This window comes from Ptychodera flava, chromosome 3 (assembly GCF_041260155.1).
Source record: "Ptychodera flava strain L36383 chromosome 3, AS_Pfla_20210202, whole genome shotgun sequence".
Lineage (NCBI taxonomy): Eukaryota > Metazoa > Hemichordata > Enteropneusta > Ptychoderidae > Ptychodera > Ptychodera flava.
Window position 1 is genome coordinate 44509107 of NC_091930.1, and position 18281 is coordinate 44527387.

Below are 18281 nucleotides of genomic sequence, written 5' to 3' on the forward strand. Positions count from 1 at the left end.
GTATGTCCAACATCTACACAAGGTTTCATCAAATTTGGCGCAGTTATACAAGAAACAGAGCTCTAATATCTAATTATGCAAAGAAGCACTAATTATGCATGCCACATCAAAAATGACTTGCATATGTACGCGATAGTGTATTATCATTGTTTTCATGATTAATTTGTAATTTTGCAACATTGAGCTATAGGGCACCTAATATTTTTGAGAAATTTGAAAAATATTAAAATACAATTATCCCGAATTAGTTCCAATCGTGTTATGCTTTGTTTTGCTGAAAGAGTAACATGTGATTAAAGTATGCTTTCATACAAAAAAGCGTTATTTGCAAAATGCTTTGTTTCATTTAAATTTCAAACGTAACTCATAAAATGTAACTCATGATGATAACAATGTTTATGGTTATGATCAGTTTTACTAACATCCTCAGTTTGCTTATGGTTACCATTGTCATTACGCTGGTCGGTGATATAGTTATTTTTAAAATGGCAACGATGATGAATATATCAGCGAGAATAGCTGCATTATGATTGATTTCATGTCTATCGCTAAAAGACATTCAATATTTTCAGACAGAAGTAAAAAAATCCATGACCCTTACTAATGTTTTTGGTTAGCATCACACAGACACAAGCACTTAGGCACACAAATATGCAGACATCACCTAGACAGAGACAGAGATAGAGATAATAAGATATTATATATATAGGCTTCGGTTTTTTATTTTTGTTATATTGGTCAACATTCAGAGCAAAAGTTGTCTTTGTGGACCTACTAATACGATTTCTTCATTTTAAAATGTGTATTATGAAAAAGGCTACAAAAATAATCGCAATCATACCAATTCATGATCAGATAAAACAGAACAAAACAGACAGTAAAGACAACAGCAAACACGATGTCAAATTCATGAAAGAAAGATATATGGACCTCTGGCCAAAGGACCAAGAATTTATGTCAGGTGTTTCGAAAATGAGAAGCTCATCCTGCCCCACATGAGGCACCCGCAAAATATCAATCTGAAAGTCAAATAGATAGTGGTCACCAACTAAGGCCAAATGTCACTGATGCCATCAGTGATCATTTGTCGAAGAGAGATATTGTATTTAACTACCAGCTTGCGATATCTTCCAAAAGAGCGTTTTAATGTAGAGACAAGTCTTTCTTTGGTATAACCTTGACATAAAAAATCATTCAAATCGGGCGAAGTTTTAAATTCCATTACTGCCCTAGGCTTCTCTACAATGCCTCTTTCATGTGAGCATATATATGCAAATTTGGAGTGTTTATATAAACACAACAGGAACTAATGTTTTGACAATTGGATAGTGAAGTAATGTCGGTTTAATCCGCAAATGTGAGCTCAACTGCTGTTCTATTGAAGCTTAACACTTCTTTTATGATTTTGTTTTGTAATATTGCAACATTCAGCTCTTGGGTATCTAAACTTTTTAGAAATTTCAAAAATATGAGAATCCGTTTATCCCGACTTTGTTTCAATCGTGTTTATACATTTTTACCACGGAATTTACACAGCCCAGCAACCTAACGTGCGAATGCTTTAGTGTTGTTTTTTTTTCAAAACTGCGGTAAGAAATATAATACACTTGAATGCTTTCTAATTACTGGTCAAATTGGCTAATACAAGTGTAGTAACGAGTCGCAGTCAAAAGCAGGGAAATATTATCAACACCATCCATGTGACCAAACTCCACCAAAGTTACTTGGAAGGGATTCCAGGACAAACTCATCCTTTTCAAAGCCTGGTATAACGTTCTGGGACCTTTCTTCAAGGCGCTTCATCAATAGATCCACTTTATCCGGCAACTTTTCCGCCAAATTAATACGTTCACAAGGGTCATCTACAGATGTAAGAAAAAGACAAATTGTCGAAATGGTATTTCTTATGAATAAACGTAATCGACTGAACGAAATTGATACGTTTTCAATGTGACAAGGTGTTGAGCTAGAGCATAATTTGTCATTATTATATGTCGATGCATAATGCAACAATACAAAAATATAACATTTTGGCGTACTATGGTTTTATAGGCACGAGGTTCTTACCTGCAAGGACACTTTTAGTGAACTTTTCAAAAAAGTCGAATGTTTGCTGTAGATTTTGTCTTAAATCCTTAGAAGTAAAAATAACCATCGCAATGCTGTATATTTATTGACGTTATTATTCGTTTTGTGACGTCAGATTTGATTTGTTTGTTTTTTATGTCTTTTAGGATTTTTCAAGGTGACTACAATCAGTTACGACGTCAATTTGCTTAAATTACTAAGCATAGTTGCATACAAACAAGTTGACATTAGATTCTGCACATCTGGGAGGTCAAACTCTAGCAACAATTTTCGGCTAACTGCCCCTAAAGTCTGTGCCGGTCATACCTGTGTTTTTGAGTTAAGCACACTCGAATAAATAGATATATAATACCATAAATTAAAACAGAAAGTTAATTTGGGTGGTAGTCATATTCAACACAAGTATAAACTTTACCCGATAATGAACTCAACTGATTTATAATTAACAAATACACAACGTTCCTCTTGTGGGTTTAACTAGAGCGGTGACTCCGTTTCCTGTTGGCTTCTTTCATAATTACAAACACCTACTCCTATCTGAAATTGAGCTAACACCTCACACGAAAGCATCTTCTTTGTCAGAAACAATAGGTTATGCTTACAATGGATGTCAATATCACTGCCTGACAATATGTGGACACAATCTGCCTGACACATCATTATGCTACTACACAGAAAGTTCCGAGTTCAAATGCAAATTTGAAGTCGGAACTTCTGTGTACCGAAATGTTGATTCATCATGTAACTGTCTCGAGCGAATCTGAAATAACACTTTGATTCAAGGCTTTAATTCAAGCATCCTCACAAAAAGTCCAATTCGTTCCATAAAGTTCGTAGGCTGAGAATTAATTATTCAAATACCTTTTAAGTTGAATAAATAAACATCGCCCTTTTGCTGAAGGAAACACGATTCACCACCCCATTTTCCTTCGGCTTCCGGTGGTGGAGTCCAACATGCTGAGAGAGAGAGAGAGAGAGAGAGAGAGAGAGAGAGAGAGAGAGAGAGAGAGAGAGAGAGAGAGAGAGAGAGAGAGAGAGAGAGAGAGAGAGAGGAGAGAGAGAGAGAGAAGAGAGAGAGAGAGACAGAGAGACAGAGAGAGAGAGAGAGAGAGAGAGACAGACAGACAGACAGACAGACAGACAGACAGACAGACAGACAGACAGAGCGACAGGGACGGACAGACGGATACAGATACATATAGAAAGCAGACAGGGTGACAGGTAATGGGTCAATCATTAAATTTCCTGTGCTTTCGCGAATAAACTCCCGGAAAAAGAAAGATTATGGTTCACAAAATGGCTGTGCACAGTGACAGCCAGCGAAGTCCAATATTTCACTCCTTTCGAGATTTTATGATTTTTTTTTTATAAAAGCCAGAGAAGTGAACGACCTCTTTCGTGTAAGCCTCAAGAAGTCTTGATTTATCTCATGTCATAGTGAAAACAGGGTAAGAAATTTTGATTGGGTCTTACCATTATGATGGTTCTTGCCAGTCATCAGTTTGTAGTCGCCAATTCTGAAAATCAATCAAAAGGTATGAAAGTGGTAAAGGTTTACAAAAGAGAAGAAGATTCTCAAAGGGCTATGGCAATGATTACAGTGCGTTTCACCTAGGTACCGCAACTCAGCGTATGAGACGGACACAATCCACGTACAAAACACACGATTAGCTTGGGTATCACGGACACATTTCAAAGCCACCGACTCGTCGATTAATTACAGTAAACCAGCATGGGGCAGCCGCTGTCTAGACTGAGAGATAAACAGTTGACTTGACTTGATCTACAATGTAACTGTTTCTTTTACAATTTCAGCTAAGAGTTCAAGAGGTGAAGGTATTTTCAACAGAAACTAACTAAAAAGCCACACATTGTAGATCAAGTGTATCTCTCAGTCTAGACAGAGCGGCTGCCCTATGTTGGTTTACTGTAATTAATCAATTAGTCGGTGACTTTCAAATGTGTCGTGATACCCAAGCTTATCGTTTGTTTTGCACATGAATTGTGTCCGTCTCATACGCTGAGTTGCGGTACCTATGTGAAATGCACTGTATCATTGCTGTGGCCATGACTATCCCCTTTTTTCAACAGACCGAAAATATTACGGACAATGTTGTTACACGGAGCCAGGTATTGGTGGTAAAGAAAATGATTATATATATTCACCATTTGCAATATAAATAAGAGACTGTATTCGCAATATAGGGATTACATTGTATATACCACTTGATATTATCTCACCTAATTGCCGCTACGTCCCAATCTGTCATGATGTTATACACCATTTCTTCTCTTGGCGACGCAGAGTTAGTCGAAAGTGCGTTCCACACATTAATGCCATCCATATCTTGATCTGAAAGGACAGAAAAGCAATACATTAGTCATATGTTTTGATACATTTTTATGCCACAATTCACACGATAAATTGAAACAGAGATTGAAATAACTTATCAATCAGGCGTCGTTTTCACTAAAAAAGACGGTAAGCACCGTTACAAGAGAATAGGACTAGACTATAATTCTGAACATTTTGCCAAAAACGTTACTTATCCTTGGGTATTCATCAAAAAGAAAGACACTATTTAGTATGCTGGAAATCCTGATCGACACCATGTTTATTGGATTTGTATGAGACTTTTTTCAACAGCGCACAGGGATTCATATAACTATACTATGCCCCTTTGAGTGATGAGATATAAATTGGTATTAGACAAACAGGTTTTAAACTTGCGTTCTCTGCCCCTGGTTGCGCACAGGGGCCAGCGAAAATGTCAGGCAGTATTGGGGATAGTGTTGTTTTGCTTTCAGCGTGAGTTCTTTTTCGATATTTATTTCAGTTTAATAAGTTTGATTATTATATTCGCAATAAAGATTTATACTACCGACTTTGGATTTCTTGGCCTTATCTTAGCACTGGTTTTGTAGTGAATACTCTTTGTCCTTCACTGTGTCCTATATTAACCATGTGATAATCTAACGCCTAGTGTTATTACTATATCTCGATTATTATTGGTCCCGGTGGACACCGTCCCGACAGACTTATAGGTTTAGTCAAGCCCGTGCGTGCATCCGTCCTTCCGACCGTCCGTTCACGCAGATATGTCAGATATCACTGAAGCGATTTCATTCAAACTTGGTTCCTGTATTTGATGTCGGCACTTCCGATCATGCACGTTTTTCTCAGCAATACTGTGAGCGATTTTGTTCTAACTTGGCATGTAGATTACTACCTATGTCATACACATACGCATATATTTGTTTTGTGATTGGATCCAAAAATGGCCGCGTGACGGCCGTTTTGTTTCCTGGGGTGCCAGGATCCATCCACAGGGGCTCCGTGATCTCTTCATACAGAAATCGCAGATATGCCTGAGCCAATACTTTTCAAAATTCGTAAAAGAGTAAATGTGGTTTAGCATGCATAATTTGTGCAAATTTGCATAATTAGCTATTAGAGCTCTTTTTTTGGATGCAACTGCGCCAAATTTGATGAAACTTTGTACAGATGTCGGTCAGACAGAGTGCTGACAACACACAATGACGTTTGATATGTAGCAGTAGCATGTCAATTAAGTGGTTCTTCAAATTTCATGACTTATGTTGATCTCGCAGTGCTGTAGTATAATTCAGTAACACTTCATGGTATCGTTTATGCATTAACTAATTTGTATACTTATTAATATTTTTGTTTTTGAGATGAATGTCCAGAAGCACTGCATCATTTTTTTCTTTTTAAATGTGGTTCAGGTGATGAACTGTCGGTGTAATAAAAGAATGAAAAAAATGTTTGGCAACATCCTATCGCTTGATTACTACCGGGCTTATTTAATGACTTTTTCGTAATTAGGAGCCCAGATTAGCTTTACGTTTCACCACCATGGCGCTCATTCCCGGCCATAAAAACCCCATCTGCATTGTAGCATGTTTATCACAGCCCAATTAATGAACAGGACTATATCCTCGCTGTTGGAGGACTTGTAATTAAATTACCTATGAACAAGTGGGCACTGTGTCATCTACGATAACTTGTTTAATTTTTTTTTAATGCCCAATGCGCCAAAGTAAGTAAGAGTATGTTACTTATCTGTGGGCTATATTTGATACAACTCACTAATATTTCTCTTTGTTCGGCGAAGGAAAATACGGGTGACGTAACGACTTTGTCTCTTGGTGACACGGTCATTACGTTACGAGTATTATCTGTTCTATTTATTTTTAAAGTATTCCAAAGTTGTCTATTTTTCTTTATTCAACATTTTGTAATTATATAGCATATTCTCGTAGACCAAAGACCAAGGCATGTTTTAATATTATTATTAATATAAGTTCTAAAAACATCGAACCTTGTACTTCTCCACTTGCAATGCTTGCGATAGTTGGATACCAATCAACAACGTGAATCATCCTTAATGCAAAAGGAAAAAAAAACAAGATTGCGTTTATAAACACATGAATGAGCGAAGGCAGAATATCATCTTTACACGATGTTGGCTTTGACAGGTATGGAGCGTCATTGGTGCACTAGACAGCAAAATGTTGACAGAGCAGGAATACATAATTATGATTAAAAGTGATATTTTGAGTTGCTTGATGGACACAGGTAGAAAGCAATAAATGCAGAGCTATTTGTCCTGGTAGGTTTTCGGAACCGCGAAAGTATCATACAGATTATCAACATGAATACCCTCGATTTATACACACCCATTGTATGTATATCCAGTTTTCTTCAACATATCGCCATGAATAAAGGCAGCGGCTCGAGTGCCTCCTTCATATAACTGTTGTTTAACACCAAGGAGTGGCCAGTTACTTCCCTCGTGCTGAACATTTACCGGAGCGCCATTCTACGTCAGAAAAAATGAAGAGGTACACGAATGAAGGTGACCATAATAATGTTAGGAGTTTCGTAATGAAAGTGTTTTAAATGCTGACAAAATTAGCGATGAAAACAATGGAAACAAAGCTATCGCAGAACAGAGGTAGAGGACGAAACAAAAACAGCCGGTTCACAATTTTGAAGAGACAGCTGGATAACTTTATAGAGATGAAGCGTTTAATAGTGCATGCATGTCAAAGTGCATGCATGCATGAATCTCTGCATGTTGAACGGTCGCGGTGAGGCAATTGTTACAACGTAGTTCGATTACTGAACCGTTATTTAAAGGTAGAGACTTTGGAGATTTTTCAGATGACATATTGTTCTTAGACTGATGAAAGTAATGTTCGCGGAAATTTCTGTATCAAATTGAGATTGCGTGTTTTCACTCAATTCATGCCGCAGAAGCTGTGTTGGCAACCTCTCATTAAACCTGATCAGGAAACAAGTGATGGGGCGGCGAATGCATCTTTATACCAGTACTTCAACTGTAGAATTTACAGAATCGATTAATAGTCCTAATTTCACAAGCTTGAATCGCCCTGAGAATAACTTGATTATGTAGGCCAGAACGTTTGTAGTGTGTCATTGTACTAAACATATTCAAATTTCGGTTTTATATTCCTACGCTGTACACGGTTGCCTGCACGCAGTTTACAAATGAGTACTTCTTCTGTTCCAGTCAGTAATGGTTTTCACAACACTCGCACTTATATATTCAAAAAGGATAGAGTCAATATTTGTTTTCTTCTTTCGCCTTTAATGTTCCCTATTTAGTACAGTAGGACAGGATGAATAACGAAGTATGGATAAAGAATCCATATGAATCCAAGGCAAGTATTTGGCATCATTCGTTTGCATACATTCGCCTCTAAATTCACTGCATTGATGACAGTTCTATGGATTTTTAAATAAAAGCTTAACTTACGTCTGATGAAAATATAATCAAGGTATTTTCCCACAATCCATTCTCCTTCAAAGCTTTTACAACTTTACCTATACCATCATCAAGAGCTGTAACCATAGCTGTCAATAGGGGAGACGGTGAGAGTAGTAAAGACATTCATTAATCTGCGCATGTGTGCGTTCAATTTGAAACATGTTTGCCATGGAAACCAAAGGGGAAAACATCAGATCTGAAATTATGTTGAATTTTCTGGTTGAACAATCATGAATTGTTAAAAGTTTCGAACAAGAATCATATCATACAACATACCCTTCCACAATATAAGCCTGATAACATTTTTCGAGTGAAAACACAAAGGGTAATAAATGCCCCATTGAAAATATGTTTGCGGACACAATTTTCACGAATTTTATTTACCTCCTTACTGTATACTAGTGTCGTTATTCATGCAAAGGATTGATGAAAGTCGTATTCATGTACAACCTAAAAATCTGTAGGACAGTCTAAGAAATAATCAGCGTTGAACTCGGACTGTTTTATTTTCATAAATGTGTGTTTTTAAAAGTGTGTTTTACAGTTTGCTCATGAATCTTCCATGAACTCGACGATACACGGTTGACACGATGGCTGTCATGGTCTCCGTAAGGGTCTAAGCACTGTTTACAAGAAATTATGGTATCGATATACATAATATTTACCTACCCATAACACACCTTCGTCCGTCATTTTTCACTGATGGATACATGTCGTAGTATTTTTGTGGGACCTGTTATAAATCATGAAAAACATAAAGCGTCAACTACGACTACACTTGGGTCTAACAAGCGGTGTGGCGAGCACTGTGGTGTTTTTGGGTTAACGTCTTCGATCGACACCGCAGCAAATCTTGCAGATGTCGACGGCTTTACCGTAGATTTTGCCATTGCCGCCTCCATATCGTGGTCGCTGCTTTTGCTCCGTCCGTGCCGAGATATTAGTTTTAGTTAGATAATACAATTCTGGGCCCAATTGTTCAAAATAAAATGCAGTTCTGCCAATCTAATAATTATCTATTTTCCTCCATAGATATACAGTCCACTTCAATATCAATTGTTGATCAGGAGCAAACGACAATAATTACAAACAGAAAGTTGTACGGGATAATAACTAATTTGCATAATTAAATGTGAAATAATTTCTGAATCATGGTTTTCTATATAACGCTATTGAATGGCTCGTGACCTATTTTCAAAATGCATTGCAGTTTGCAAAATGCTTGAAATATTTTGCTTATAGCAAGCAATTAGTAAATTATTTAAAAAACAGTGATAATTAGCCCAACACAAGCCAAATTACTTAGAAAAGTTTCAGTTCTTTTTAGAAAATGCAATAAAATTAAAGGGACAATATTAACTCTTTGTACTTCAGGGGCCTTGAATAATTAAAAAACGAGCACAAGAAACGCAACTTCTGTGTTTAGAGGGAGAGGGAGTTTGACTTCGTTTCGATTATTGTGCGCTAAAAAAGATCGCAATCAATGTTTTCATATCACAACATTCGCTATACGTTCTTATGTTGGGCCAGTGCAGCACCCGTACTCCGGAGCTACACCAGCATTTTTGACATACATATGATTCAGTGCACGTGTAAAATAAGGTAACCATCTTTGCGACGAAATTACCGATTGTCGGTATGCTGGTTTAGAATGAAGCTGAGTTGGTTGGTTTGTTGCTTGGTTGGCCATTCCAAACTTCCATTTGAGAGGGGGGAGGGGAGGTTGTTGAGGCCGAACCAATTCGTTGCGTTTACCGTGCGCATGTTTTAGTTATCCACAGTCCCTTAATGGAACATATAAATATTAACACAAGATGGCGCAATTATTGTCACTCACCTCATTTGGAGAGTGCACACTTTGGTAAGCAAGGTACATGAAAAATGGCCTCGCTTTGTCATGAGACTCAATGAAATCCACAGCCTTATCACTGTACAGGTACTGTAAAGTGAAAAGAGTCCATATAAATTGATAGAAGATGAAGAAATAAAGGTGGTTTTGAAACAATGCTTGTATCATCGTGGCTACCTTGTTGTTTTCATATGGCTCCACTGACAGTAAAGACCTTGATTGATGATTGCTAGAGACGGTTTTGTTGTCTTTAGACCTTGTAATATGGTCATGACAAGATTACATTTGAATTTGTTTTTTGACCAACTTTCATTTACCATGATTAGTATCATCAGCGATTCATTCAAAAATAGTTTTCAGCACATTGCTTTTCTCATTGCCGTTTTAAATTCATAGTTCATTGAGATAGAACAGAGCTTTTGTTTTTTTTTCAATGTTCGAACTACTGCATGGCCATCCATAAAGACTACTTCAATGGAAAAAAGAGCAATCTGTTACACTTTGTTAGCCAACAAAAGGGTATTGAAAATATACTTTCAATGGAAACGCAACATATGCAATACCTGTAAAACCTTGGTTTCTATGGCCATTTTTTCTCTGATTAGATTATTATGAAAACTTAAGGCATTTTGTGTTTGAGTTTATTTACACAACAAGAACAGAAAATATCATAAGGATGGTCATCTTCAATAATACAAATCATCTTCAAAGATCATCTTCAACCATGCTAATCAGAAACACTTAGGGTAATTTAAGGTACGTGCGCTGCGATCCTTATTAAAAACCACTGTGCATGATGAAAGTTTCGAATACTCACCGATGAATACGTTCCGTTTTGACTCCAGTCTGGATCTAAGTTGTCGTGAAGGTCCAAGCCACCAACTAGTTTGCAAAGATAAACATTCAGAAAATGAACATATACTATTATAGCAAAAACATTGGACCATGTGCCCATGGTCACGTTAGATGACCATTTGCCCGACGAATAGAGGGCAAATGCTTTCCCGCCTGGAGGGTACTTAGTCCGTTGTTTGTGCTGTTTTATTACACGCGACTAGTACATAGATTTTACTCAAAACCGAAGGACAAGTATTGAAGTATCACTGCTCGCTGATTTTGTCAATGACTACGGCGCCCCTAATGAAAAGCACAAAAAATGCAGTATTTCCTACATATGCACATTGTGATCATAAAAGAAACAAGCATGATGCCTTTAACTTGAATGCACAACACACGATGGCCACAAATATGTTGTTGTAATCTTTATTTTCTCCGGCACATGATTAATTTTTGAAAATGGCGGGAAATCTAAAATGATATGAAACGTTAGAGCTATTTTCAACACTCATGACTGAGGATATTTTGAGATCGGTTTATGACACATTTCCAGCCATTGTGGCTTTAAACATCCCATGCACGTCATTCTCGACACTACCTAATACATGATAAAAGGACCGATAAAGCAGGTTTTCACTTTCCGAAGGTGATCTATACATATATCATCAGTATATTTAAGGTTATGGCAGCATTTGTCGCACCTTGTGGCTACTGCTGTGTTTCCAGGGGCTTGTTTGTATGTAAAACATGCACTAAATAAACGTGGGATAATTGGTTGGCGCAACGTTTCTTTCCTACATGTTATGTGCTCTTTGCCACAAAGGATTGCATTTGTCGTTCTTGCCGTCAGAGCCGAAACGAAAGCAAAAGAGCATATCGATAAGTAAAAACCCCTCGGCTCTCAGTTTGTAACCTTATAAAATCGTAAACAAAAGCTAAGTGAGTACTTACTTGCGGAGTGATTGTAGTGATCCTCACTAGCTACATAGTAGCCATAAAAACTATCGAATCCACGGCGAGTAGGGGTGTATTCTACGTTGCAAAATCCTAAATGCCACCTGTGGATGATACAAATCATTGTACAGTAAAGGTAGCCGGCGATCAGATCCCGAAAGACCTTTTTTCCTGCGAGAGTCCTTTAAACATTACCATACCACATAAATACCCCATTCGGGAGTTACCTTACTAAATATGGTACACGAGTAACAAATTCCCTGTTTTACTAGCAGATATAGATATTTAAAACAAAATCCGGCCAAAATCTTTGTTTTAAGTTTCTCTTATCATAAAGGTAACATGAAAACTTTACAAACTAAAAGAGCTTAAATATAGGCCTTTGACCATTCAAGTATCGCAAATAATTGAGAGTCCCAATATTTATTCCGTAGGCTTATTCTATACAAAAATGTAAAGACAGGCATTGTTAGGCACCCAAAAAGTCGCTCCACGGCTACGTCTATGATCCTTCAAGAGCTGAACGTATACCACTACGCGTTAGGCGGGCTGACTTCAAATCCTCGCCTGCTTGAAACACTATTGCGGGCGCGAAGGGAACGAGGGACTTTACATACATCAGCAAATACACAAAAATCTAGACGACAACATACGTAGGTAGGTAGGTAGGTAGGTAGGTAGGTAGGTAGGTAGGTAGGTAGGTAGGTAGGTAGGTAGGTACGTACATACATACATACATACATACATACATACATACATACATACATACATACATACATACATACATACATACATACATACATACACAAACAAATTAATGGATGTTGCATTTGTTAACTCACTTTCCAACCATATAGGTTGAATAGCCCATCTGTTTAAGTGTTTGTGGCAATATTTTGCTGCTTAATGGAAGTCCACCTGGCGTTGTATTCGACGGTCCTCGAACCTGAAAGAAACTCGTGTAAATAAGATATGTGCTATTCTTTTGAATAGATGTTCATTACAGTGTCATTGTACATCTTATTTTAGGAAACATAACATTGATAAAATAAATCACGAAATAACATAAAATATAATATTTTTTATATTTTCTTTGGAATTGCAAGTTTGAGTGACGTTGACAAGTGTTAACAAGTGTTGACAAGTTAACAAGAGATAACAAGAGTTTACAAGTGTTGTTAAAAATACCTGTTTACGTTGTCGGTTTTTTACCCTAAATCTATCTCTTTGAAATGGTAGATACTTGATCAGCTTTTTAGATCGTATTGACAGCGATTTTTTGCTAAGAAAGTATTTGATACCCACGTGTACACAGTAGTTGCTTAATGTATATCTTATATAATGAAATATTTCTTGTAAATCCTATTATTATTATATTTAGGATTTACGATTCAAGCACCTTTGTGATGGAATAATGAATCCCTGATGAAAGAGATTGCACGGTCCTTGAATTTTTCGCAATGGAGAAAAGAACAAAAGCATTGATGATGATTGTTGTGTACATTGCAATATAAAGATTTTCTGTCATGTCTGTGCGATCATGTACGAATCTGACAAAGTAGAGAGTTGACACTTTAATACGGTTACCTTCTCTTCCTTATAATTGGCAATACTGTTTGTTTATATGCAAAACATAATCTCAGAAATACTAGTCAGCAGAAAAGAATAAATCTTCTCTTTTCATTTCAAATTACTTATTGTTGTAATACACATACACTCGTCTTACCTGAAAACCCAGTCGATAGGGGTAATATCCAGTCATCAACGCTGCCCTAGTTCTGAAACGATGTTTTATAATTTTTTAAAAATAACGTTGTTCTTTACGAAAGAAAAATATCAAGAGATCACCATTGGTGATGTTGATGATAATGTTTGATACAGGTGATGGAAATATACAATGCTTCCTTTACATTTGATATCAACTCCTTCCCTGCTTGTTGAAGTGATGCAACAAATCTTTTGAAAATGGCGATTTTGTCCCCGCTAGTTGTACACTGACTGACGGAATATGAAAGTCAAAACTAGATAAATGCTTAGATTACTGCTAAAACTGAAAGAAACACTTTGTACGATGAGGGAATTGGTGGCTGCTCAAATTTAACAACATACTGCTTTTCCAGATGCGTATCTTGATAAGTAGGCCTAAATGCAATGATTGTCGAAAAAAATTCATTGCGCTAAAACCATATTTGGTATAATTGGACGTTGGATAATAAAAACATGCGCTCTGTAAATGCAGCTCATTGCATATGGCCTCAACCCCCCCCCCCCCCTCGTATAAACGAAAGTTTGGAAGTGTGAAAATCCAACCAGTTCATTCTGTATCGGCATACCTACAATCGGCAATTACATCATATGAAATCACGCATACGCTCCCACCACCCCCGGCATACCCCCTCTAAAATCAATCTTTGTTCAGCTAGCGCCATCTCGACAATGACGCAACCGATAGAATGAAATTAATTGGAACAGTGTATCCAAAATGATTGTTACGTTATTTTACACGTGCACTAAACCACACGCATTTCGAGTTAATGGTGTAGTGCCGGGGACGAACTGGCCTGATACACGCCAAACAATATAGATCGATATTTTGCGATACATAAAAATCGTGTAGCGAGACGTTGCGATATGAAAACATGTGGTGTGATATTTGTGCACGTTAATTGAAATATAGCCAAAAAACCCGTCCCCTCTAAATGTGAAAGTTGCGTTTGCCGTGAGCCTGTTTCAGTTATCCACGGCCCCAAAGTTTACCCAGAGAAAGTAAATAAAATTTAGAAGTCCGAATCCTGAATGATAAGCGGAGTACTTTTACTTCCAGTTGATTATATAGAAGCTTCTAGTTCGCAAAGTATCATCAGAGTTAGATTTTTTCGTATTTTGGAAAGTACTCGGCAGTACTTACGGACCACAAGTCTGTGCCACGTATGATTGATTTAGAATGACGCCCTCTTTGGCAAGTTTATCGATATTTGGAGTGATGATGTAAGGATTGTTATAGCCAACGTCAGCCCAACCTAAGATGAAACAAAAAAGATATAATGAGTAACGCCTTTTGACCGTTTGAACTCAGCAACCATCATGGCTCTCCGAGTTTTTGAATTTTATATAATTTAGTCAGCCATCATTTATGTAAAAAAAGTATAAAAGTCTAACACTGCATGAAAACCCTATGATACTTACACGATTGGCATGGATTATTGCCTGTATTTTAGCTGATATAGTGCACATACAGATGGATACAGTCGAGAATCCATCTCTTGTATTCAGCAAGCCTGAATTCATGTGAACTAATGTGATTTACGTGACACTGTATTATTCTCTACTACAAGCAACACATTAGTGTGAATTTATCTGAACTATTGCATTTTGATGCAGCGATCACAAATCTTATTCTCGACCAGCTTAGGGGTTCAGCCTTATCACGATATACCAATTAATCAGACTGGACAACTAACGATGCAGTCATACATACACTTGACAGATTCGCTATAAAGTTACATTACAGATAAACACTTGCCGATATGGATGAGGTCACGGAATATCAATCTCCAAGGAAATGCATGAACTAAATATACGAAACTTTAAAGTTAAATGCGAACGTGCTTTAGCTTTTCTAGGTTCTAGGATGCGTGAACATTTTTGTCTTGAATTGACATACTCGGGTGGAAAAACACCTATCCGCTCAGGGATGCAGAAAGCATTTTCACCACACAAGTTAAATATTAATAGATGACGCCTAAGGCCTCAAACCTATGGCAAAACCAATGGGCTTCCCAACCATTTGTGCACCCCTGTCCTTTGCGGCTGTATTGGTTTCGTAAGTAGCTTCTCGAATCAAAGTGTTTCAGCCAACAGTTGACAATCGGCGTGGCTTCGATTATACAGAGGTATTCGTCCCTCAAATTATCTCGAAAGCCTTTACATATCTGATAGGACGAAACTACCACGTACGCAAATAAGGCGATCTAACACAGTTCAGTTAAAGGCATACAGTCACCTGTAATCTAAATAATGCCCATATATGGTCAAAGGGGCGTTCCTTGGTATTCATAATGCCAATGTAAGGGCGCTGTTTTTAAAGAGTGGCCACCAGCTTAAAATATGTTATTGGTTAGATTTGCTAATTCCCTTGTGACTGTTGCAAAATTAGAACAGGTGACAGTATACCTTTAACCATTAATGATAGGTTGGGAAGTATTGTAAAACTTGAACGCCAGGTGTTGCTGGATTTGCGAACCTTGATTTTGAATACAGAGAAAGTCCGAATGGAGGTTTGATTGTCATTTCGAGCTGGATATCTATTGTTTTCTCGTTGGTCTCGCTTGGCCGTTCGCTTTCGTGTCATTTTGATATCGAGGAAAAGATAGATAGAGCGTTTGTACCTAAATATAGTGAGAGTCATACTACGGTCAAGTACAGATACGTGACATAATTTTGGATAAGTGATCAAACGAATGAAATATAGCAAAAAGTATTTTGTATAAATATTTTCTATTACACTGCGTCGTTTGATCATAGCTCGGACGTAACAGCTACTACTTTGGTCGTTCAGATCTGTTTTTAGGACCAACTTGGATTCTGATTAAAACACATCTTGAGGTTCACGCTGTAGCTTGCACAACCATGCGGTTGAAAGCAGTTTTCGGTTCACGAGCGGCGGTCTTTGCTCTTCAAACTTTTCAAAACGAAATGGACGAAAGCATGGCGGATCTGTAACTGAGCGTTGATGTATTTTCGATGACGACAACCTTGATTTATGTATCTTTGTTATTGAAACAAAATCAAAAGGTTAAATGTTTGTGGAGCTGTCTCCCCGTTTTGCATGGTATGGGAGATTTCGAATAACGGGCGCCGCCATCTTGCTCCTTTAGTATCCCGCCTGTCCCAGTAATCACGGAGTAAATAGGTCTGCAAATAGCATGCTTACTTAATTGAACTCTGACTGCACAGCAAATATTCAGCCCATGATAAAGGTAGCAGCAACGCTTGCCACAAAGATGTGCTCCAAATCTACATTTAAATCAATACCTAATAAACGTGACCTTTTCACATTTTTTCAACGTCGATTGACATGTATTTGTCTCTTAAGCTTAGCTGAAAAATAAATAAATGGACGTCAGTGCAATAAAGTTTTTGACCATAGAAACAAATGAGACCGCAGTGGGATGTGACTCGACGGAAGAAGACACCAATTTTTGAGTATTATAAATGCATGTTGAAATACATTAACCCCATGCCAATTTCAAAGCAGGCAATTGCAACAGGTGTAAAGTTACATCACCGACGGTACGAATGTACGCGGAAAGTATTGGTGGTGATTTCACTTGCAACTACATATTTTGGCAGTTACGATAAAGTATGCCTGTGGTCCAGTGGATTACACAAAATCGACATTGTTTAACGAGGTTATCTGAACTTTTTGGTAGTTACACAGCCTTTCGGTCTGGATATCGTCCATTGACGCAGAACAAATTTATAATTTGCCACTCGGTAACTTGACAATTCAAAGTGCTCGTAGTCGTAAACCAAGAAATGAAACAGCTGATGATGTTACAGTTTTAAGATGAAATGTTGCACGGAAGATACCAACTTACCAAGGTCATCAGCGAGGATAAATACGATGTTGGGCTTTTCCACGTGGTTGGTCTCGTTACGAACATCAGCGAGAATGAATACGATGTTGGGCTTTTCCAGGCGGCTGGTCTTCTTATGAATCGTTGGGAAAAAGTGCCACAGGATACATCCAAAAGTAAACAAGCATAAGATGACAAAATGCCTGAGAAGATACATCGTGAGATTGTGATTCACCGCGTGCAGCTTCTCTTTTCAACTGGGTCAGGAAAAGAATGAAGCCAGATATCCTATATGAGCGACGTGTTTTTGTCGGAAAGTTAGGTTGTATTGTTTGTATCGCTTAACCATTGACCTGAGGCAAGCAACAGATTGTAGGGTCATGCATTGTACACGTACTGCTGACAAATGCTGAACAACTATATCAAATCCCGGCATTCTTCACATACCACACGGAATGTTTGTTCACTGTGCAAGTAGCTTAAATTACAAACGGATGATGGTAAAAACTATGAGAAAATGAGCTGTAAGCTCATTTTCTTTGTAAGCTGCTTTATTCGCATAAACTGACGTTAATATGTAACAGCCAGGCCTAGGCCTAAAGAAGACTTAAAAGACTCAGACCTTTCCTTGTCGTAGCTTTCAACAATTATCTCGCCAAATTAAGAATGAGAATCAGGCGTCATCGCGCAAACTTCGGTATTAAAAATACCTTTATTACCGATATTAAAAAAAATCAAAATGGTAGCCATACCTCTGTTAATTCTTTTGGAAGAAACCCAATTGTAAATTTTCGAACAACTCAGACGAAGAAAATATTTTTTTACACAAAGAGCATTAAAATGAGCCCCTACAAGTGGTAAAAATTGAGAAAATAATCAATTTTGAGCATCCTTCCCGATGAACATTCACCCGATGAAATGTCATTACAATCGCAATAACAGCTAAATGGTTCTCTTTTATGAGTGGCGAAGAATATCTGTTCATTGCCGAAATCGAAAGCAACACGACCAGGTTTTGAAACCCAAAGTTTAAAAGGGGGCCTTTTGATGTGACGCTATTTTTTCGACACTATACACCACTTTAATCGACAATCACAGTCCCTCCACCAGGGACTGTGCCGCAATAAAATACAAAAACAAGGCTGTCTTCTCCTGTGA

General features: G+C 37.6%; 1 protein-coding gene across 1 annotated transcript; it reads right to left on the reverse strand.

Moving 5' to 3' along the window:
* Positions 1–733: 733 nt before the first annotated feature.
* LOC139126852 (arylsulfatase J-like) lies at positions 734–17456 on the reverse strand. The gene is made up of 15 exons (XM_070692785.1): positions 17145–17456; positions 14453–14564; positions 13271–13322; positions 12387–12490; positions 11542–11648; positions 10571–10635; positions 9742–9843; positions 8574–8637; positions 7893–7990; positions 6790–6932; positions 6432–6493; positions 4330–4441; positions 3562–3605; positions 2950–3045; positions 734–1862 (listed from the first exon to the last, which is right to left on the reverse strand). The coding sequence occupies exons 1-15, from the start codon at positions 17338–17340 to the stop codon at positions 1687–1689; spliced, it is 1533 nt and encodes a 510-aa protein (XP_070548886.1). The 5' UTR covers positions 17341–17456; the 3' UTR covers positions 734–1686.
* Between the last annotated feature and the right edge of the window lie 825 nt (positions 17457–18281).